The sequence below is a fragment of the Formica exsecta genome, unplaced genomic scaffold (assembly GCF_003651465.1).
Source record: "Formica exsecta isolate Colony F162 unplaced genomic scaffold, ASM365146v1 scaffold176, whole genome shotgun sequence".
In the NCBI taxonomy this organism is placed as follows: domain Eukaryota; kingdom Metazoa; phylum Arthropoda; class Insecta; order Hymenoptera; family Formicidae; genus Formica; species Formica exsecta.
Window position 1 is genome coordinate 16,113 of NW_021849077.1, and position 24,704 is coordinate 40,816.

The following is a 24,704-nucleotide window of genomic DNA, read 5'->3' on the forward strand; positions in this document are numbered from 1 at the left end:
TTCTGGAATAAAAATATGACATTGTATCAACTCATTTTTTTCAAAATTTGTCACTTGCACCCCTTTTATACGTGTACAAACCTCTCGAATCGTAAATGATGGCGTGGCGATGGCACAAAGAATATGTGAGAAAGCTTTCGAACATTATTACAACGCATTTACTACTCCGGATGCTGGTCCGTGCCGCTCCAATTTCCGCGACCACCTAGCGAGGATGAATTTTTTTCGCACACCCCGGTGACAGGGTGGAAAGTACGGGCGCGCGGAGGATAAAAAGGTGGAAAGGAGGCGGAGTAATTTGATATGCTAGGCCAGAGTACAGGGGCACTCGCCCTTTTTTTCCTAATTTGAAGAAGGGCGAGTATCCGCGAAATGAAAAGCGCCGGGCCCTTTGTAGATACGCGCGTACGCGCCCTGCGCAAGGTCCGCGCGTGTGCGTGCACGTGCGTGTACGAGGATTAAAGCGATGAAAGAGAAATTCTTCACCCTCATACTGCGAGCAGCGTGCTCGATCGGGCACAACCGGAGATATTTTTAATATGCTTATTTAAACGTTATAGCGACATTAGATGTTCAACAGAAATTACATGTGCAACACAACTTGTGCTCCTTTTAATAAAAATTTATCTAATATTTATAAGATTTATATAAATGTTTACGATTAATAAAAGTATCGCTCATTTAATAAAGTTCTTTGATGTTAGAAAAAGGCATATTTTCGAATAATTTTGATATTATGCACTGCAATAAAAAATTTTCTGCGTTTTTTGTGTTTTTCAAAGCATGAAAATATCAACTTTGATAAACGAAAAAATTGAAAAAATTTCTGTTGTGGGCACAATATTTAAAATATTCAAATTTATTCCAAAGTTCAAATGCTTCATCATAATCTATAATTTTTACTTTTCATGTTAATAAACTTTTATATTAAAGATAAAATCTAATATACCGTAATAAAAGATTTAATCCACGAGATTTTATGGTAAATTCAAAAGAAGATAAAATCACAAGTTAATTATAATGATAAAATTGTCGCAAAAAGATAATAAAATACATTAAAAAGAGAGAAAGAATTATTTTCTTACGATGTAATTTTTGTAACAGATCGATCAAGGTATTCAAAGGTTATCCCTTCTTTTGTGCGCGAAAATAGTGTGCATGGCACAGAGTGACATTCCGAACGATAGTACTTTGCATTAAGTAGAACTTTCCGTGACGTGATATATTATTTATGATATTGATTAAAGCAAAAATTGTGTTCACGTTTTTGCGGCAAAGAGAAAGAAAGAAGATCAACTTCGAAAAAAAAAACTTTGTAAAAGATAAGTTTGTCCCCTATTCTTTTTATCAATCCTCTGCAATCTCCTTGGAAAGTTCGTAAAAAAACCACGCGAATTATATATATCTTTCTACAATATAGTATATATACAATCAATAATTTGTATTTTACTATTATAGTTGAAACATGATTGTATCTTATAAAAATATGCAAGTCTCGCACGATATCCGTACATAAAAGAATAAAAGAATTTTTCGATAAATGTAAAAATCGCATTAAAACAAATTTAACATTCACATAAGGTTTTGCCAAGTGCGATGAACAGCGTGTGTTATGTGAATTTTATGACAAACATCGTGTTACAAGGTGTTAATATTTGTATTACGAAACTCACAAGTGGCAAAAATCCTCGTTGTTGCAAAATTGCAAATAGAAGAAATCGAAGTAAAACGTCACGCTAGCGAACGGAAGACTCGGCTGTGCGAGCCTGAAGAAACTTGGGAAGAATGAGATCGTACCTGCCGCTGCGCGGAAGATAGATATCGCGTGCAATGTCAGTTGTTTTCAGCATATTCCGTGCGTCCCGTGACAATAGGGGGCTAACAATCGAGCAAGCTTCAACTCGGGAGACACGATCGTCCAATACCAAGCTGGTTTTCGCTGGTTCAGTCCGTACCTGGTTTCCTGACCCGCTTGCACGACAACCATTTAACGAATATAATACTGCGGCGTCAGCAGAATTTCGCATTTATAGTCTCTCCTTGTAAAAAGCTCACGAAAACCGTCGCTTTCTAAATCCTCGATGTGGAGTTGGTCGATCATTCGTCTTTCAAGTTCTGATATCGCGCGACTGGAAAATTATTCTTAAATAATTGCAATGAAATTTAAATAACTTAGTTAGTTGCCTTTATTATAATTATAATTGATAAATGTAAATGTGGCAAATAGATATATAAAAATATATAAGATAAAAAATACATTCTATGCATAACGCACTTTTTTCTAAACAAGTATTATTTGCTAAAAAGGGAATTGCAAAATTTAAATCTTCTTGTTTTGTGTTGAAAAAGATAGTACATTTTTTGATATTGTGTAGAAATGACTACTCCGGATGCACCGCCCGACTTTCGACTCGAATACATCGGAAGCTTTGTGCAGAAAAGTTTGAAATTAAAACCAGAGAAATGGGGAAGATTATTACTGACAGAAGAATACCGAAATGTGGTGCTAGATTTTTTGGACAAGCCGTTACCAGTCGCTCTTTTCGTCGTTCTAACATCGAACACACAATTGGTGGCATCGTCAAATTTTCCCATACCGTATCAGAGAACGAAAGGTGAGTTCACCATTATTGTAATTTGTTGTAAAAAATCTGAAACATTTTGACATATTCCCATGATAAATAAGAATTTCATTTATTTTATATAAGAGCTTGTTTTTGTAAAAAAGCTACTTTTTTAAATAATATTTTCATTGTAATATAATGCTACAAGTAGAACAATGTTATCGATAACTATTCAGTATTGAGTTACTATAAATATCACGAAGATATTTGCTATTAAATAGAAAAATATATAGAAAAGTTTATATCATCAATGCAGGAGTTTACGCTGTTAAAGTAAAGCAAGCGCCGCTACCAAAAGACAAGGAAGGATGTTCGACCATGTTAATCATGGGAGATCTATCGCATCGCATTGTCGATCAATTGGCTACGTTAGTCGATAATATATTCGCTCCTCTTCTCACTAAGCCTGAAAACCATAAAGATTTGCCGGAAATAGCAATTCAAGACATTTGTAAGCACGTACACGCTCTTCGCGGTACGTTGTACCAGGTAATAAAGCAATCACTATTTAAATTTTTTGTCCTGATAAAACATTTAATGGGACATATATGTAATGATATTTATTACGCTCGAATGCACATAGGTGAAAGGTCAAGTGAACGGAAGAACGGTGTTACCGATGCCAGCGGGCCTCGAAAAGGTGACGGAGGTCGAGAGATTGGTTTCCGCAGAGGGTCCACAGGCAGTCGATTTGTATCTGAAAAGTGCTATAGAGGGTGTCGTGATAAAGTGGGCTTACTTAGTAAATGACGTGGTTACTCATGAATCTAGTGTCGCGTTCGAAAATGGTCAAAATCCGACGCCCAATATCGAGCTGGAATATTGGTCTACTAGATTGGCGAATTTGAGGTATTTGAATTATATAATTAAATTAATAAATAATAAAATAGATAATGTAATATATATACATATTTTTAATAAAACAGTATCTTTACTTAAAATTATTAAATTATCGAATATGCACGTTTTCCTTCTTTTCACACAATACATATATTCTGTAAGAATATTTATCTATGATCATATATATTTTTTTATAGATACATCTATGATCAACTGCAAGAGGACCGTGTGAAAAAGATGGCGACAATTCTCGAGAAAACCGACAGCGCATACTTTCCCTGCTTCCGTACATTGTTCGATAACGTCGTTTCTTCATTAGCTGAGGCGAAAGAGATATCGTTGTACTTGACGCCTTTAGCGAAGTGTTTCAAATCTGTAGAGGAGATTGACTTTGCTGAGGCTAAACCGCTGATGGCAACATTGATACATTCGCTCGGATTAGGATGGGCGAAATGCAAGAGTTATCAGAGTTCTAGCAAGCTTATCATCATTCTTCGGCAGATTTGCAATTTGTTGATACAAGAAGCACGTCGATTTCTCGATCCGACATCGATATTTCAAAGCGACGTCGACGAAGCTCTCCAACGCGTTAAAATATCAAGAGGCAAAATATCAATATTTATTTCGATCTACTAAAAAATTATTATTGGCAATATAATTATGTTGTCATTAATAATTTTTCATTGATTATGTTTTCATTAATTATATCATTTTATGACTATTGAATAATTCATCTTTCGCGTTGCGTTAGATTTGCAAAACGCAGATTGGTCGCAATTAATCATCAATTTAGTTTGTTAATAATAGACATGACATTAATACAATATGGCTTTTGTTATGAGAGATTGTTAATTAAAAATAATAAGAACCTCTTGAATAAATATATAATATCAAGCAGAAATGACACAAAGAATATATCACATATTCTAATTTACTTTTAATCTCTAATTTCACTTAAAATTCAAAAAAATTCTTTCACTTAAAATTTTTTTTCAATCAGGAGTCTTGGAAGAATTCAAAAGACAATTCGAATTGAGAAAACACATGCCTGGCTTGAAACCAGAAGCACCACCTTGGACATTTAATTCGACCGCCGTCTTTACTCGTCTCGACGCTTTCCTGAAACGGTTGGCGGATATCGAGTGGCTCTTCGATACCGTTCTCGAATTTTCCAAGTTAGAGAAGATTGAAATAGGCGGCATTCTCGGACGATCCTTGAGCGCCAGAATCATAAGTGTGTTTAAAGAATTCCAGCAGCTTTTCGTTTCCTTTACCGTGAGAGCCAGCGATGTTCTCGAGCCAGACGACGAGTCTTTTGTCGTCGATTGCACCAAGTTTGCAGAGTCCATCACTGATCTTGACAGCAAATTGGCGTCGATTCTATGTCAAGCTTTCGACGATTGTGGCAATCTTGAAAGCGTTTTCAAGGTATAATTTATTCTTTTTTTTTCAGTACATACTTCTTAAATCAAGATGCAACAAATGCTTACTTTTATCTTTCAGTTGATAAATATCGCCGGGTCGGTTCTGGAGCGTCCTGTCATACGAAAGCAATTCACTAATCGATATGCTAGAATCCTCGAACTTTTGAATATGGAACTTTCGGTGGTGGAAGTATTATTTAATCGCGGTACCAGAGATACTCTGATTGATCTGCCGCCTTTGGCCGCTGCCTTAACGTTCACCAGCATGTTGAGACAGCGCATCGATTTGCCTATACAATCGTTTAAAGCCATGTCGTATCCGTACGTATTAAAATGCATCAATTTTTTTCTTCAGATTCCATTTTCTTTTTACTCTATTTTAAATATTGTTTTGTTAACGATTTTATATAAAGAAAATTATTTGAAATTTATCGAAGATAAAAATAAAATATGTATATTTCTGATAATTTCTTGATAAACATATAATAAATATCATGTTATACATATAATAAACATATTTATAACTTATTTCGTGTATAGCATCATGCATGGCGACGAAGGTAAGAATATAATAGTACGTTACGAAAGACTGATAAAAATATTCGCTGATAAGGAAGACGATCTTTTCATTGAATGGGCGCAAACGGTACCGCAAACTGTTGATGTTGGACTTAATCGTCATCTAGTTTGTAGAGAGAACAATGACATTTTATTGCTAAATTTCGATCCCTATCTTCTCGCTGTATTAAAAGAAGTAAATTACTTAAAACAGATGTCACGGTCTGATATTCCCCAAGAAGCAATTAAGGTATAACATAATCTGAAACACGTGTTTTACCTGAATATTTTTACATTTAAAAAATATTTATGTTACGCAATTTTGTTGTGCTACTATTATACATTAAATTATTCATTTTGTCAGGTATCTGAAAGTGCAGAGACGTTCAGGAAATTTCGCACGATGCTAAGTAGCACAGTCGATTCATACAACAACATACGTAAAACCACCAAGCGAGTAGAATTTGACCTAATCGAGTTGGAAGTGACGCGTATTGACTCCTTGATATCTCGCGGACAGAACGAATTATGCTGGAGATCAGACGGGCTTTTGGAATATATAACAGAATTGGGCGATCTCGTGGAAGGACTGTGGAAACGCATGAAGACCGCCCAATCGAACATGGAGAAGATCAGAAACATTTTGGAACCTTGGACGAAGACGCCCCTCATAGAACGAAAGGATCGTCGTAAGGACACGCTGCTCGCCCTAGAAGATCGTTCGGAAAAAGTATTGAAACGTTATGCGGAAATCACAAAAGCGGCCGAGCAAATACACTCGATATTAAAGGAAAATGAATCGCTTTTTCAAATTAGCGAGATCGGACAGGAAGTTTGGCAGGAGTATGTGAAATACATTGACGATATCGTGATCGAGTCTCTTCGAAAAGCAGTTGGATGCTCTCTAGGTTAATATCCATCCTAAAATTAAGAAAAAGTTATATTCAATAGCATGGAAAATTTAATTAAAGTTTCTTGCTTAATTATTAAACAATTTTTAATTTATGCGACAATATATATACAATTATAAAAAAATTAATAAAGTTTGTATTAGACATCTCTTTATCGTGCTTAGGTTATTTAGCAGAAAGTATGGATCCAATCGGTGAATGCGAACCATTACTTGAAGCAAAATTGGAGCTCAGAGAACCAGATCTGTATTATGTGCCATCACTGGAGCCCGATGATCCGGATGGATTCGATCAGCTGATTATTGGCGTATTAAATGATATTACTGGTATGGCCGGCTTGATATCGCGATTAAAAAGTAATTCTGTAGGATACGCTGAAGAACTGGCATGCGATGCTGATATCAAGGGAATGAAAGATGAAATATTAACAAGTATAGCTACTGCTGTAGAAGAAGCTACAGATTTCTGTAGTAATTTCGAAGGTATGATTTTCTCTCTCATAAATACTAATATTACATTAGGCTCTAAATAAATTTTACATTACGCGATAATTTTTAGTCAATATAAATAATAGCTTCATAATACAAGTATTATATATATATATATATATAAATTNNAGTCTAGTTTATATATAATAATTTAAATTTAAATTCAATAATTGATTCTCATTTTTTTAATAAGTGCAAAAAATAGAAGTATTTTTTAAAAACTTTTATTTTAAAATACATATTAAAACATACATGCAAAATACATCATTATCAATGAGTTATAATAATTAAATTAAACATTATCATTATATAATAATATAGCAAATGAATCGAAATATGCTCTCTAAAAATTGTAAATCCTTAAATACTCTATTATATTATTGTTTTCATCTCAATGTAACGATCTAACGCTTTGATTAGGCTACGCTTATCTATGGCTGGATGATAGGGATGTTGTGATGCAACAATTCCTCGAGTACAGCCGACAATTGTCAGCGGAGGAAATGGACATGGTGGCGGCCCAGGACCCCAAAGGTCCGACAAAGTCACCGCCGAAAATGGAGCAATTCCGCGAACAAATCGACCTTTACGAGGGACTCTATCTCGAGATCGAGGAGATGGATCTGTCCAAAGTATTTTGCGGCTGGTTCAGAGTAGATCTAAAACCCTTCAGACAGTCGGTACTGAACACCGTGTGCAAGTGGTCGAGCATGTTCAAAAAACATTTGGTCGATCGTGTAACAAGCAGCCTCTCAGATTTGGGAACGTTTATAAGGTATATTTGCATAAAATATTTAACATCACGATTTTTTTATGTATAATTTGTTATGTAATAGTAATTTAAATATCGCAAAATTTTTGAAATAAAATCTCTCTCTCTCTATCTCTCACACACATACATTTCTAATATAATATATATATATATATTTTTCTAAAATATATTATTTTAACTTATATAAAGTCTGTATATGTATAATAATTTTTTACTGAATATTTTATCTTTATAAATGTATTTTATCCAATTTCTAGACTAGCGGACGAGGGATTGTTACAACAAGTACAACCAGGTGATTACGCTGCTTTGGTCAGTGTAATGGGCTACCTATTACAAGTAAAAGAACGTCAGCCAACTACGGATGAGATGTTCCATCCGTTAGAGGAAACCATTGAATTGCTCAAGTTCTACGATCAAGATATACCCGAAGAGGTAAACGTACTGCTGCAAGAGTTGCCGCAGCAATGGGCAAACACGAAAAAACTCGCTCTTATGGTGAAACAGCAAGTTGCACCATTACAGGCAGGTTGGTAGAATAACATGTTTACGATGACATTATTAAGTTGACGATATTTCTATCAATTTATCATTTTATTTAATTATAAATGTAGATAAAAATCAATATGTAACCAATAAATAATAATAAATATTAAATATATATTTAAATATTTTTTGAAATTGATATATGTAGTAATGTGTTCAATATTTTTAATTAAATGCAGTAATAACATATCAAATTAGGTGAAGTATCAAGAATTCGTGGTCGAATTTCCGCATTTGACATTACAATAAATCAGTATCGAGAGGCATTTCGCCGATACACGTTCTTCAAGTACGACTGCAAGAATCCGTATGAGTTATTAGATGAGGCGCACAAGGAGATTCTCATGTTGGAACGTCAAATGAAGGATATACAAGAGTCCGCCTCGTTGTTCGAAGTAATGGTACCCGAATTTAAACAGCTGAGACAGTGTAGGAGAGAGCTGAAAATGCTTAAGCAGCTCTGGGATTATGTAAATATAGTGCAGAGTAGTATCGAGGGTTGGAAGACGACACCCTGGAGGAAAATTGACGTGGAGAATATGGACATCGAGTGCAAGAAGTTTGCGAAGGAGATACGTGGTTAGTAGCTAAGAAATTGTCTACGGTCTCGAAGGATTTTAGCGAATAGCACAGTTTTATGTTCTGAATATATTTTTGTAAAATATATTGCCATTTTCTTCTTGCATTATTTTCTTTATTCTTATGCAACTTCATTTATACGCACAAAGTATAAGTTTGTTTTACATACTTATCTGCAAAATCTCCTTGCGTGTGATTTTATTTTTGGAAAAAGATGATACCGAAACAATTTTAATTATTTACTCACCGGTTATATTTCGTCTAGTAGCGCTGGACAAAGAAATGAGGCCATGGGATACATATGTATCGTTGGAAGCGACAGTAAAGAACATGCTTACGTCATTGCGCGCCGTGGGAGAGTTGCAAAATCCAGCTATTCGAGAAAGACATTGGCGACAGCTGATGAATAGTACTAAGGTATCGCTGGAAATCGCAGAGCGGATGTATCATCCATTTTCTTACAATACAAACTCATGCAAACTAGGGAACATATTTAATGTCGTTAGCTGAAAAATACGAATTTATATAGTTATCTCAGTTAATTTTTCATATTCTGATCAATGGTTCGATTGTTACCTGATATTCGCTTTAAATGAAATTCCCTTTCTGCGAAATTGTATATAAAAATCCCATAATGCGAATCACATGTGTAATCACGTCAGTACTAGACTTAGTTGCACCGCTGTATATACGCTATCGATGTTACAGAAATTGGGCAACATGACTCCAGAAATGACCGTAAGTCTGCTGTATATACGCGCATTTTTATAAACTCTCTATATTTATATCATATTTTTAAGTAAAAGTAAAATTTTAATTTTTTTAATTTTGATAAAATCAGTTTCAGCATGAAATTGATCTTTCAATGTATGCGTTTCTTCTTTTATAAATGCACACTGTTATGTATCATATTTTTTAGTTTTTCATAAATGCACACTGTTATGCATCGCATTTTTTTATCCGATATATTTATATATTATTATAAAATATCTTATATATGTATAAGCATGGCTCTGAAATAATAGTATGCGACATGGCTAATAAAGTTTTAATTATTCACAAGACTTATTCATAAGCTTATTTAGCGCTAAATGTGTCTATTTAATGCTAGTTTAGATTTAAACATTGTATTTTAAATTTCACATTTAATGATAGGGTAAGACCGAGAATAGTCACAACATACACTTAGCATTAAACTATACACTCAAATAATACACCTATTTATAGTTTGTGGCATTATTCTCTTTCATTATCTATCAATTCTTCATATTCATTCATTGTATAAATCACTGTACAATTTTTTTAATAAATCTGCTTTTAAAAAAATACAAGACATCACATATGAATTTCATATCATTATATTTAGCAACTTTCTACGCCATTCTAGATTATTGTATGAGCTAAAGGAAACGAGACAACATAGTTCTGCTTTTTATCGTAAAAATATATCTATTTCGTCAGATGATTTTCTTATATATAGGTTCGTTTCGTAATGGACGAATCAACGACTCTAGCCGATCTGCTCGAGCTGAATCTCCATGAATGCGAAGATGAAGTTAAAAATATCGTTGACAAGGCTGTTAAAGAAATGTCTATGGAGAAATACATGAAAGAGTTAAATGTTACATGGTCGAAAATGGAATTCGAGCGAGAAGTTCATGCTCGGACAGGAGCTACTTTAATAAGAGCTAGCGAAGAATTGATCGAAACTCTAGAAGAAAATCAGGTTAGATAATGAAGATGATTTGTATTCTCGCTTAAGATATCACCATAAAAAATAAAATTATAATAAAGCCAATTATTAATTATTTAATTATTTAATACTTAACTTTAAAGCTAGTATCTTTTTAAACATATCTTATTAAAATACTTTGCTGAAACATATAATAGAAATATCATTTTTCTGATATTTAAAGATCACTTTATTTTGAATCGCAGGTACAATTACAAAATCTGATTACCTCGAAATTTATCGCGCATTTTTTGGAAGAAGTGTCATCATGGCAGAAGAAATTGAGCATTGCCGATCAGGTGACGACAGTATGGTTCGAAGTTCAACGCACCTGGATGCATCTCGAGAGCATTTTCATGTCGTCCGAAGATATCCAACGGCAGTTGCCGGTGGATGCTGAGCGATTCAATCGCATCGACAAGGAATTTAAGGAAATGACGGAGGAGATGGCGAAAACGCCGAATGTCGTCGAGGCGACGAATAAGGACGGTCTTGTATCCGCCCTAGACGTTTTGCAAAAAGAACTCGTATTATGTGAGAAAGCCTTGGCGGAATATTTAGAAACGAAACGGCTCGCTTTCCCCCGATTCTACTTCGTCTCTTCTAGCGATTTGCTAGATATACTCTCAAACGGAAACCAACCGGAAATAGTGGCGAAACACTTGACAAAGTTATTTGATTCTATGGCGCGTCTGAATTTTGATGATAAAAACACTTCATTAAAACGCGTTTTAGGTAAACAATTAAGTTATATATATACATATATATAAATTATTAATTACACATTAAATAATATATAACATTTAACTTCTTTTCACATCTTTAAGGCATGTTTGCTAAAGACGGTGAATACGTGGAATTCGCAAACTGCGAGATGATTTGCGACGGACCCGTGGAAGCCTGGTTGAATCGTCTTCAGAGTGCTATGCGCGTATCAATCCGACATTATTTTAGCGAAGCGGTAGTGACATACGAAGAGAAACCACGTGAGCAATGGCTGTTTGATTATCCTGCTCAGGTATCTCTCTGCGGAACGCAAATCTGGTGGACCACCGAGGTCAATATAGCGTTCGCACGTTTCGAGGAAGGCTACGATAATTCTATCAAGGATTATCTCAAGAAACAAATCTCGCAGCTGAGCACTTTGATCACGCTGTTGATAGGTGAACTGACCAAGCAGGAGAGACAGAAGGTCATGACAATCTGTACAATCGATGTGCATTCAAGAGACGTTGTGACAAAACTGGTGCAATCAAAGGTCGAAAGTTCGCAGGCTTTTCAATGGCAGAGTCAGCTGCGGCACAGATGGGACGAGAAGAAAAAGGATTGCTTCGCAAATATTTGCGACGCGCAATTCAAATATTCTCACGAATATCTGGGTAATACTCCCAGGTTAGAGCTCATCGTGTTTCCTTTAATACTTATTTATTCGATAAATGTTTATATGTTGAATAATAAATAATATTGCTTGTGTTTATCTGCAGATTGGTCATAACGCCGTTAACAGACAGATGCTACATAACTTTGACGCAATCTCTGCATCTCATTATGGGCGGCGGTCCGGCTGGACCAGCCGGGACTGGAAAAACCGAAACCACAAAAGATTTAGGCCGAGCACTCGGTATAATGGTCTACGTATTCAATTGTTCCGAGCAGATGGATTACAAGTCTTGCGGTAACATATACAAGGGATTAGCGCAAACTGGCGCGTGGGGTTGCTTCGATGAATTTAACAGAATCACCGTCGAAGTGCTCTCGGTGGTCGCCGTGCAAGTAAAGTCGATACAGGATGCCATCAGAGACAAGAAGGAAACATTCAACTTCATGGGCGAGACGATAGCTCTTGAGCCAACCGTCGGTATATTCATCACCATGAATCCCGGTTATGCCGGCCGTACGGAATTGCCGGAGAACTTGAAAGCACTTTTTCGTCCTTGCGCTATGGTGGTGCCCGATTTCGAACTGATATGCGAGATTATGCTAGTAGCGGAGGGATTTCAGGATGCCAGAGTACTTGCAAGAAAGTTCATCACTTTATACACGTTGTGTAAAGAATTGTTGTCTAAGCAAGATCACTATGACTGGGGATTGAGAGCAATAAAATCGGTCTTGGTAGTCGCTGGTAGCTTGAAGAGAGGCGATCCCGGCAGACCGGAAGAAGAAGTATTAATGAGAGCTCTGAGAGACTTCAATATTCCTAAAGTGGTATCGGATGATCTACCAGTCTTCATGGGATTAATAGCAGATTTATTTCCAGCATTGGACGTTCCCAGAAAGAGAGATGTTGAGTTCGAGAAGATGGTTAAACAAGCGGCTGCCGATCTGAGTCTGCAACCGGAAGACGGTTTTATCCTCAAAGTCGTGCAACTCGAGGAGTTGTTAGAAGTAAGACACTCCGTCTTTATCGTAGGTATAGCTGGTTCCGGAAAAACTCAAGTTTGGAAGACGTTATTCAAGACTTATCATAATATGAAGAGAAGGCCGGTATATAACGATCTCAATCCCAAGGCAGTGACAAATGACGAGCTCTTCGGCATCATCAATCCAGCAACGCGAGAATGGAAAGACGGTCTTTTCTCGGTTATCATGCGAGAACAGGCTAATCTTGGAGGCGAGAATCCGAAATGGATCGTTCTGGACGGCGACATCGATCCGATGTGGATTGAGTCTCTGAATACCGTTATGGATGACAATAAAGTTCTGACGTTGGCTAGCAACGAGCGAATCGCGCTAACGCCAGCCATGAGATTACTCTTCGAAATCTCGAATTTGAGAACCGCCACACCCGCCACGGTCTCTCGAGCCGGTATTTTGTACATAAATCCACAGGATTTAGGATGGAATCCATACGTGACGAGTTGGGTCGAGAAGCGGCCACTACCGAACGAAAAATCGAATCTGGTCATGCTCTTCGATAAATACATTCCTCCCTGTCTCGAGACTTTGAGAACTAGATTTAAAAAAATAACGCCCATAGCCGACATGGCGCACGTCGAAATGTTATGTCATCTGCTTCATTGTCTTCTGAAACCGGAGCTGACGACCAGTGATTTCTACAAAGACCACTACGAACTTTATTTCGTGTTCGCCGCTGTTTGGGCCTTTGGCTCCTCCATGTTTCAGGATCAAACTATGGATTATCGAGTAGAGTTTACTAAGTGGTGGGTCAATGAATTTAAACAGGTGAAATTTCCGTCACAAGGCACGGTATTTGATTATTACATTGACAATGAGACGAAGAGTTTCGTTCCCTGGACGGACCGTCTTCCAAAGTTCGAGCTGGATACGGAGATACCTTTACAAGCTGTTTTAGTTTACACGTCAGAATCTATTCGAATAAGATATTTTCTAGATCTGTTGATGCCGGAGAAGCATCCTATAATGTTGGTCGGTACGGCTGGCTGTGGCAAGACCGTCCTAGTCGCCGAGAAACTTTTACAGCTTTCTGAAAATTACGCGGTTTCCAATGTGCCGTTTAATTTCTACACCTCGTCCGAGATGCTGCAGAAGATCCTCGAGAAATCATTGGAGAAGAAAGCAGGCAGGAATTATGGTCCGCCGGGAAGTAAAACTCTAGTTTATTTCATCGATGATATGAATATGCCGGAAGTGGATCCGTACGGCACTGTCCAGCCTCACACGTTAATTAGACAGCATTTAGATTACGGTCATTGGTACGATCGTACAAAATTAACTTTGAAGGACATCCACAATTGTCAGTATGTCAGCTGCATGAATCCGACCGCTGGATCATTTACGATTAATCCAAGATTGCAGAGGCACTTTGCTGTATTTGCCGTTAGTTTTCCGAACACAGACTCTTTGACAACTATATATTCCTCCATTCTGTCGCAACATTTAGCAAATGTAGAGCATAGGTAATAAACAATAAATAAGTGAAAATAAGTAATAAAAAATTCTTTATATATCAAATATATAATATTTGCAATACTATAGAAGTTTACCGAATAATATTGCAACTCTAAAAAATGATCATTTGCTACGTAATAATATTAATTATAATATTAATTAATAATAATAATATTACTTAGGTTTCCTTTAAATGTCACCGAATTATGTCCAAATATCGTGCAAGCCAGCATCCAACTGCATCACCGCTGCAGTCAGATGTTTCTGCCAACAGCCGTAAAGTTTCATTATATCTTTAATCTTCGCGAACTTTCCAACTGTTTTCAAGGTTTACTGTTTAGTGGTAATGAATGCTTGCCATCTTCGGTGGATTTAATTAGGCTTTGGATGCACGAGACTCAACGTGTCTATGGAGACAAATTAACGGATGAAAAAGATATTGAAAGTTTTTTGAAACTACAACTCGATATTTTGAAAAAGAATGTGGAGGAAGTGGACGAAGGCGCAATTCTGGAAAAACCCAACATTTATTGCCATTGATTATTACATTGACAATGAGACGAAGAGTTTCGTTCCCTGGACGGACCGTCTTCCAAAGTTCGAGCTGGATACGGAGATACCTTTACAAGCTGTTTTAGTTTACACGTCAGAATCTATTCGAATAAGATATTTTCTAGATCTGTTGATGCCGGAGAAGCATCCTATAATGTTGGTCGGTACGGCTGGCTGTGGCAAGACCGTCCTAGTCGCCGAGAAACTTTTACAGCTTTCTGAAAATTACGCGGTTTCCAATGTGCCGTTTAATTTCTACACCTCGTCCGAGATGCTGCAGAAGATCCTCGAGAAATCATTGGAGAAGAAAGCAGGCAGGAATTATGGTCCGCCGGGAAGTAAAACTCTAGTTTATTTCATCGATGATATGAATATGCCGGAAGTGGATCCGTACGGCACTGTCCAGCCTCACACGTTAATTAGACAGCATTTAGATTACGGTCATTGGTACGATCGTACAAAATTAACTTTGAAGGACATCCACAATTGTCAGTATGTCAGCTGCATGAATCCGACCGCTGGATCATTTACGATTAATCCAAGATTGCAGAGGCACTTTGCTGTATTTGCCGTTAGTTTTCCGAACACAGACTCTTTGACAACTATATATTCCTCCATTCTGTCGCAACATTTAGCAAATGTAGAGCATAGGTAATAAACAATAAATAAGTGAAAATAAGTAATAAAAAATTCTTTATATATCAAATATATAATATTTGCAATACTATAGAAGTTTACCGAATAATATTGCAACTCTAAAAAATGATCATTTGCTACGTAATAATATTAATTATAATATTAATTAATAATAATAATATTACTTAGGTTTCCTTTAAATGTCACCGAATTATGTCCAAATATCGTGCAAGCCAGCATCCAACTGCATCACCGCTGCAGTCAGATGTTTCTGCCAACAGCCGTAAAGTTTCATTATATCTTTAATCTTCGCGAACTTTCCAACTGTTTTCAAGGTTTACTGTTTAGTGGTAATGAATGCTTGCCATCTTCGGTGGATTTAATTAGGCTTTGGATGCACGAGACTCAACGTGTCTATGGAGACAAATTAACGGATGAAAAAGATATTGAAAGTTTTTTGAAACTACAACTCGATATTTTGAAAAAGAATGTGGAGGAAGTGGACGAAGGCGCAATTCTGGAAAAACCCAACATTTATTGCCATTTTGCAGGTAACTTGTCAAATTTGCAAATTTTATTTGTTAAGATTTTTGGAAAATTAATAATATCTGACTTTAATTTTTCGAGATATAATAAGATATATAATAAGAATAAATATTTACATTTTTGTATTAAAAAAAATTATATGAAAATGTATAATTGTTAATAAAATAAAAATATAAAATTACATAAAATAAAAATATGTAATTTTTCGGATATTAATAAAAAAATTACACGATATTTAGGAGGTGTCGGAGAGCCAAAATATATGGCTATTAAAGATTGGATGACTTTACATCGGCTGTTGTCTGAAGCAATGGTCAGTTACAATGATTTAGTGGCAGCTATAAATCTGGTGCTTTTCGAGGATGCCATGATGCACGTATGTCGCGTAAATAGAATTTTAGAGTCACCCAGAGGCAGTGCGCTCTTAGTGGGTGTGGGTGGTTCAGGCAAACAGAGTCTTTCACGATTAGCAGCTTTTATAAGTTCATTGGAGGTTTTCCAAATTCAACTGAAAAAGGGCTATGGCATAACCGATCTGAAATTGGAACTCGCTGCCCTGTACTCAAAAGCAGGTTTGAAGAATATCGGCATTATGTTCTTAATGACAGACGCACAAGTACCGAATGAGCAATTCTTAGTACTTATCAACGATATGCTCGCATCGGGAGAGGTTCCCGATTTATTTGCCGAGGACGAGGTGGAGAATATAATAGCAGGTTTGCTGTATTAAAAACAATCCTAATTAAAAAGTTAGATATTAAAATACAAAATAAATCTAACACACACACACAATATATTTCTATAAAAATATTTTTAGTATCTATCAAATATATGGCAAATACAAATATATCAAAATCTAAATATATTTTATATTAAAAAAATTACACAGGAGTTCGTAATGAAGTGAAAGGGGCAGGTATGTTGGACACACGTGAAAATTGTTGGAAGTTCTTCATCGACCGCGTTCGCCGACAGCTCAGAATAGTATTATGTTTTTCTCCGGTCGGTTCTACCTTGCGAGTCAGATCCAGAAAATTTCCGGCAATCATAAATTGCACGATGATCAATTGGTTTCATGAATGGCCTCAGGAGGCATTAATGTCTGTATCGAAAAGATTCCTACAGGAACTGGAAGAATTGCCAGAAACTTATAGGTAAATGTTTAATTATTACGGGGAAAAACAGTATGCACATATTACATACATATACATACATATATACATATATATTTTATGGCTCATGCACACACCAGTGTAAATATAGCCAGTCGTCATTATTTGAGTAGTGAACGCCGTTACAATTACACGACTCCAAAATCTTTTCTGGAACAAATAAGTTTATATAGTAGATTGTTAAAAACAAAAGCCTCTGAACTACGTGCTAGAGTGGCCAGACTGGAAAACGGCTTAGATAAATTGAGATCAACGGCTGTACAAGTGGATGAGTTGAAAAAGAAGTTGGCCGTACAAGAAATAGAATTGCAGCAGAAGAACGAGGCTGCGGATGCTCTAATTGCTATAGTTGGTGTCGAGACGGAGAAAGTCCAAAAAGAAAAAGCACTAGGTTCGATATTATTAATATTATAATGAAATATATGATTCTTTAAACATATATATTTTATATTTGGCAAAATAAATTATATTTAATCCAAAAAAGATTATATTTTATTTAGCGGATGAGGAAGAATCCAAAGTGGCCGTAATAGCCGATGAAGTTTCGAAGAAGCAAAAAGACTGCGAGGCGGATTTAATGAAGGCCGAGCCTGCTTTGCTGGCTGCGCAAGAAGCTCTGAATACCTTGAACAAGGCAAATTTAACGGAATTAAAATCATTCGGCTCGCCTCCTGGCGCTGTAACGAACGTCACTGCAGCAGTCATGGTCCTTTTGGCACCAGCTGGCAAAGTACCTAAGGATAGAAGTTGGAAAGCTGCCAAGGTATTATTAAATCGACTGGAACGATTCGAGAGAATTTCTCTCTCGTCGTGTTTCGTCAAAATAATAAATATTAAAGTTACATTTTTCATTTTTTCTATAAAGATTGTGATGGCAAAAGTAGATAGTTTCCTGGATGCCTTGATTAATTATGACAAAGAGAATATACATCCTGAAGTGATTAAAGCAATACAACCGTATCTCAAGGATTCCGAATTCGAGCCTGAGTTCGTAAGGTCCAAATCAGCCGCCGCAGCAGGCTTATGCGCCTGGGTGATCAATATTATCAAATTTTACGAAGTCTTTTGCGACGTAGAACCGAAACGAAAGGCGCTCGCGCATGCAAATGCAGAATTAGCCGCGGCTCAGGATAAACTTAGTGGTATCAAGCGAAAAGTGGCTGTAAGTGAACGACAACGAAAAACTGTTCAAATTTTCTAATATTCGTTTCAAAGCGTTATAAAAAAATTTGCAAATGTATCTGTTTATGTTTCATGCGTGAAATTTTCCGCTGTTATAATAATCTAAATAATCGATTTTCTTAGTCTTTGGAAGAACAGCTGGCAAAGTTAACGGCGGACTTTGAGCAAGCAACGGCTGAGAAATTAAAATGTCAACAGGAAGCCGATGCTACTAATTCAACAATCGCATTAGCGAATAGATTAGTCGGTGGTCTGGCATCTGAGAACGTTCGTTGGGCTGATTCGGTAGCCAAGTGAGATTTTAGAGCATATATTTCATCTCATTATGTCGTATTAACATGTCATGTCAACATTTAAACATTTTTAGTTTTATGCAGCAAGCGTCGACGCTACCCGGCGATGTACTGCTGGTGACGGCTTTCATATCCTACGTCGGCTGTTTTACAAAACAATTCCGGCAGGATTTACTAAACAAGCAATGGTTACCTTTTATACGCAGCATCGAACCAACGGTCCCAATTACCGAAGGCCTGGATCCTCTCTCGCTGCTAACGGACGACACGCAGATCGCCAAATGGAATAACGAGGGTTTGCCGAACGATCGAATGTCGACAGAGAATGCTACAATATTGACAAACTCCGATCGTTGGCCGCTGATGATAGATCCGCAGGTATATGTATCAAAAAACTATCTAAAGATAAATGCAATCTAATAAAAAAAAATTTTACAGCTTCAAGGTATAAAATGGATTAAAGAAAAATACGGAGACGAGCTGAAAGTAATTAGATTAGGTCAACGTGGTTACTTGGACGTGATCGAGTTATCCTTGGCGAATGGATCTACAGTCCTGTTGGAGAATATCGGAGAGACTGTAGATCCTGTTCTGGATCCTCTACTTGGCCGAAATTTAATTAAGAAGGGTCGAGCCATTAAGATTGGCGATAAAGAGGTGGAATACAATTCCATGTTCAGATTGCTGCTGCACACAAAGTTGGCTAATCCCCATTACAAGCCGGAAATGCAGGCGCAAACCACGCTGATTAATTTCACGGTAACGAGGGATGGTTTGGAAGATCAATTGCTTGCGGAAGTAGTTAAGGCGGAGAGACCAGATCTGGAAGAACTGAAGGCGGAACTTACCAGGCAACAGAATGATTTTAAGATTACTCTCAATAGTCTCGAGGATTCACTTCTCTCAAGGTATAAATTAGTTTCGTCATTTATTTAAACATAATTAAGAAATTTACAAATTATTTAAAATGTAAGTAAGATACAAGATACGATAAATTATATTTAAAAAATTTTTAAATTATATAGGTCTTATTTGCCATGTGAAAAAATAGTTATAAACATAGTTCTAAAAATAATTATAATGTATCACCATATATGTAAATGTGACACAGTAATATTTTAAATACTGATAAATGTAATAACAACATATTTTATTTTATTTTATAATTATTTGTAGATGATAATATTTGTTCGTCTATTGGAAAAGAAAAAGAGAGTTTATTTGTCAATATTTAAAAATATATATAACAATTATTACGATATATATAATATGTTAATATATATTACGATATATATAACAATTAATTTTAATTGTTTATGTTATCATTGTCGTAGATTATCATCAGCTGGCAGCAATGTTCTCGGAGATACATCTCTCGTCGAGAATTTGGAGACCACAAAGCGTACTGCCGCGGAGATTGAGTCCAAGGTTACAGAGGCTCGCGGTACCAGTCGAGAGATCGACGCAGCTCGAGAATTATATCGACCTGCAGCAGCAAGGGCTTCATTATTATACTTTATTTTGAATGACCTGAATACTATTAATCCTATCTATCAATTTTCGTTGAAGGCGTTCAGTGTCGTCTTCCAGAAAGCAATCTTGAAGGCCGATCCCGCGTCCGATGTTACTGGAAGAGTGCAGAATCTAATAGAATGCATTACATATTCAGTTTTCATGTACACTAGCAGAGGACTTTTCGAGTGCGACAAGCTTATCTTTGCCTCGCAAATGGCATTCCAAATTTTATTGGCAAGAAACGAAGTTACAGCCAGCGAACTGGACTTTCTCCTAAGATTTCCTATAACACCACACGTCACCTCGCCCGTAGATTTTCTCACCAATACTAGCTGGGGTGGCATAAGAAGCCTCGCTACGAGGGAAGAGTTTCGGTACGCAAGATGGGAAACTGTTATCCCATAGTCGCGCTTTACTTTCTCACTGTCTTCCTCCTTTGAAGGAATCTGGATCGGGACATTGAGAGTTCCGCCAAACGTTGGAAAAAGTTCGTAGAGTGCGAATGCCCGGAGCGTGAAAAGTTTCCTCAAGAATGGAAAAATAAAACGGCTATACAACGTCTATGCATGCTGAGAGCTTTGAGACCAGACAGAATGACGTATGCCATCGCTGCATTTATCGAGGAAAAGCTTGGTCCGAAATACATTGAGGCGAGAACGGTGGAATTTGCAAAATCTTTTGAAGAAACTAGCCCAAGTACTCCTATTTTCTTTATTCTATCGCCCGGAGTTAACCCGTTAAAGGTGATCATGTAATATTTTTTCTTATCGCTGTTTTATGTGAATAACATTTCTTAAAGCAAAGCTATCAATAATTTTACGTGTGTGTATATATTTAAAAACTTTTAAAAATACAATTTAAATACAATACAGTAAAATCAATATAATAAATATTATATTATATTAAGAAATGCATTTCATAAAATACTAAAAAACAAAGATATAATGAGACACAAAAAATATAATATCTCGGAATATTAGGATGTGGAAGACTTGGGTCGACGTCTTGGCTTTACATCGGATAATCAAAACTTCCATAACGTGTCCCTTGGTCAAGGACAAGAAACTGTGGCCGAGCAAGCTATAGACATAGCAGCTAAAAATGGTCACTGGGTAGTGCTGCAAAATATACATTTAGTAAAAAAATGGCTTCCGCTGTTGGAAAAGAAATTGGAAATAGCCGCGGAAGGATCTCATCCCGATTATAGAATGTTTATGAGCGCAGAACCGGCTAGTACGCCAGCCGGCCATATAATACCTCAAGTAAGAATATTTCGCAATGTTAAATTATATGTAATTTAAACAGATCCATAAATTGCTTAACAATCTATTCCTAATATATATTTTATTTTAATAGATGCATGTTCCTTATTATAACAATTTTTAGGGTATTTTGGAATCGTCAATTAAAATTACAAATGAACCACCTACTGGTATGCAAGCTAATTTGCATAAAGCTCTCGACAATTTTACTCAAGAAACTTTAGAAATGTGTTCTAAAGAAGCTGAGTTCAAAGCGATTTTATTCTCTTTGTGTTACTTCCACGCTGTCGTCGCGGAGCGTCGTAAATTCGGACCCCAGGGTTGGAATAAAATATATCCCTTCAATGTAGGAGATCTAAACATCAGTGTCAGTGTGCTGTACAATTATTTGGAAGCAAGTCCGAAAGTGCCTTGGGAAGATTTAAGGTTAATATAATCACATTATTAATAAAAATCAAGAATAAATGTAAAAAAATTATGCAAAATTGATTAAATATTGCTCGCAATTATATATAAAAATATAATTTTATTAAAAATAAAGTTATTCTCTCAAAATATGGAAAAAAAATTAGTAATGTGCATCTTCAAAAAGGTATCTTTTCGGAGAAATTATGTACGGTGGCCATATAACAGATGACTGGGACAGAAGACTTTGCGTATCTTATCTTGAAGAATTAATGCAGCCTGATTTGATCGATGGAGAACTGCAACTGGCGCCAGGTAAACCAATGCGCGAATCAATCGTTACGATATTAAATGAAACTCAATGTTTTCTGTGAATATCATTGTTATCTTATATTTCAAGGTTTTCCCGCACCTCCTAATACAGATTTAGTCGGTTATCATACGTATATCGACGAAGCTATACCGCCGGAATCTCCGTACTTATACGGATTACATCCGAATGCGGAAATTGGTTTTCTGACGATGACAGCTGAGAATTTATTCAAAACAGTCTTTGAAATGCAACCTCGAGATGCTGGTAGCTCGGGAGGACAAACCGTTACCAGAGAGGAGAAGGTTAATATATTCGTTTAAAAATTTGATAAAATAAATGATTCTCTCGTTGTTTTATTTCGCAGGTGAAACAAGTATTGGACGAGATAATAGAGAAATTACCCGAGGAATTTAATATGACGGAAATAATGGGAAAGGTAGAGGAGCGAACACCTTACGTGATCGTTGCGTTTCAAGAATGCGAGAGAATGAATTTCTTGACGACCGAGATTAAACGATCGTTGCGCGAGCTGGATTTGGGTCTCAAGGGCGAACTTACCATAACATCAGACATGGAAGATTTGGAGAACGCGCTATTCTTCGATCAAGTTCCGCCGGTGTGGGCCAGCAGGGCTTATCCGTCCTTGTTGGGACTAACCGCTTGGTTCGTCGATCTGCTACTGAGAATCAGAGAGCTGGAGACATGGTCTACGGATTTCGTTGTGTGTATATAGAGACAGAGAAAGACGATAATTCGCAGTCCCAGAATAGTGCTAACATGCAAAAAATTCATCTTTTTCTAGTTACCGGCATCCGTGTGGCTTGCCGGCTTTTTTAATCCTCAATCGTTACTCACAGCCATCATGCAATCGACGGCGAGAAGGCACGAGTTACCACTCGATAAAATGTGCCTTCAGTGCGACGTGACCAAGAAGAACAAGGAGGAGTTCACGTGAGTAGGAAAGATAATTAGACGGAAGTTGAAGTTTCGCGATACGCGCGCTCGCGAGGGCAGAATAGTTATCAGTCGTTAACTTAATTCGTCGTACATCGAGCTGAGGAGTGACTTCCTTCCCGATTCGTTCGTGTTAGGTCGGCTCCGAGGGACGGGGCCTACGTCCACGGAATATTTATGGAAGGCGCCCGATGGGACGTCCAAACAGGAATCATCGTCGACTCCAGGCCTAAGGAATTATATCCAGCGATGCCCGTGATTAATGTACGCGCGATCACGCAGGACAAACAGGATTTGAGGAACATGCACGAGTGTCCGGTATACAAGACACGCATGCGAGGCCCAACATATGTGTGGACGTTCAATTTGAAAACCAAAGATAAGCCGGCCAAATGGACGTTGGCCGGTGTTGCTCTTCTGTTGCAAACATAAAAGAAAATAATCGTTGTTAGTTTAACAATTGGCTAATAGAATAATTGCTTGAACTACACAAACAAGTTGACTGCGTAGTTGTACCTGATCGTAAATAAGATATATTATTAACCATTTCTCTGTTGAATATTTTTGCATTTAATTTTCGCTATATAAATAAGATGATATTTTAAACTTTTCTCTGTTATATAATTTTTCAAATAATTGACCGTAAAAATATTAATTGAAATTAATATATAATTGCATTATTTATTTTTAATATTTATTCTCGATTAATCCTGATTATTATAATTTTGAAAAGAAAAATATGGTTAATATTTGCAATTAGATTATATATATTTTATAAATCTAATAATATAATAAGTATAGAGAATATATGAAATTATTGCCCCTATTAAGCTAATATAAAAAAGTTGATTAGATTAATATAATACTCAAACACTTTAGAATTAAATGAAACCAGGCTCTATCGGAAGAACAATCTATGTATTTTCATTTCGATTAAAATAAAAAAAATATCTCTGTTAAAACTAGTATAATGTATTTCACATACAAAATAACCGTTTAGATATTATCACTTTTATATATAAAATTAATATAAATTTGTTCCTTACAATCTCAAAATGATACAGTTAATGCACGAAACAGATCCGCAATTATAGCGTATAAAGAAGAGAACGATTCGACAGCAAATCTCAAATAGTCGATCGAAGGTGGGGTACTTCGAGGTCGACTAATCGACCGAGAGTTAATAAAACGTAGGAGGAAAAACGACGCGAGGTCTCCAAGGAGTATATCCGGCCCGTTTCACGAATCGGCGTTCAGTTTTCCGCAACAGAGAAGAAGAAGAAGAAATTATCCGTCATTCGTCGAAATGGGAGTCCTCCCTGAAGACGTTGGAGATCAATATCCGTATCCCGAAGTAAACAAAAGCCGATGCCTATCTAGCTACAAAGTGTCGGTCAATTTAATTTAGTGCCGATTCCCGAGAGAAAAAAAGATACGAGACACATATCCGTCACATAGCGTAGAGAACACAAAGGTTTTTGTATCATCGCGCGATATCAAAATTATATTGCATTAGGAAAATAAATTAAA

General features: G+C 36.5%; 1 protein-coding gene across 1 annotated transcript; it reads left to right on the forward strand.

The window, feature by feature from the left end:
* Positions 1-2,377: 2,377 nt before the first annotated feature.
* Positions 2,378-23,701, forward strand: LOC115233528 (dynein beta chain, ciliary). Its single transcript, XM_029804010.1, has 35 exons — positions 2,378-2,615; positions 2,881-3,113; positions 3,208-3,473; positions 3,662-4,068; positions 4,468-4,892; positions 4,968-5,209; positions 5,429-5,696; positions 5,811-6,354; positions 6,522-6,839; positions 7,266-7,620; positions 7,875-8,146; positions 8,362-8,742; positions 9,011-9,159; positions 10,223-10,468; positions 10,681-11,209; positions 11,302-11,866; positions 11,959-14,352; positions 15,722-16,083; positions 16,318-16,794; positions 16,968-17,228; positions 17,288-17,641; positions 17,751-18,013; positions 18,116-18,412; positions 18,556-18,725; positions 18,800-19,103; positions 19,164-19,633; positions 20,060-20,614; positions 20,683-20,983; positions 21,221-21,502; positions 21,627-21,928; positions 22,095-22,222; positions 22,308-22,522; positions 22,585-22,941; positions 23,023-23,171; positions 23,312-23,701. The coding sequence occupies exons 1-35, from the start codon at positions 2,378-2,380 to the stop codon at positions 23,604-23,606; spliced, it is 13,374 nt and encodes a 4,457-aa protein (XP_029659870.1). The 3' UTR covers positions 23,607-23,701.
* The last annotated feature ends 1,003 nt before the right edge of the window (positions 23,702-24,704 follow it).

Bases quoted from the DNA above. Each gene is read 5' to 3' on its own strand.
- LOC115233528 (XM_029804010.1), top strand. From the start codon at position 2,378: ATGACTACTCCGGATGCACCGCCCGACTTTCGACTCGAATACATCGGA. The intron at 6,840-7,265 runs GTATGATTTTCT...CGCTTTGATTAG, and splicing joins TTTCTGTAGTAATTTCGAAG to GCTACGCTTATCTATGGCTG. The intron at 9,160-10,222 runs GTATCGCTGGAA...TCTTATATATAG, and splicing joins AGCTGATGAATAGTACTAAG to GTTCGTTTCGTAATGGACGA.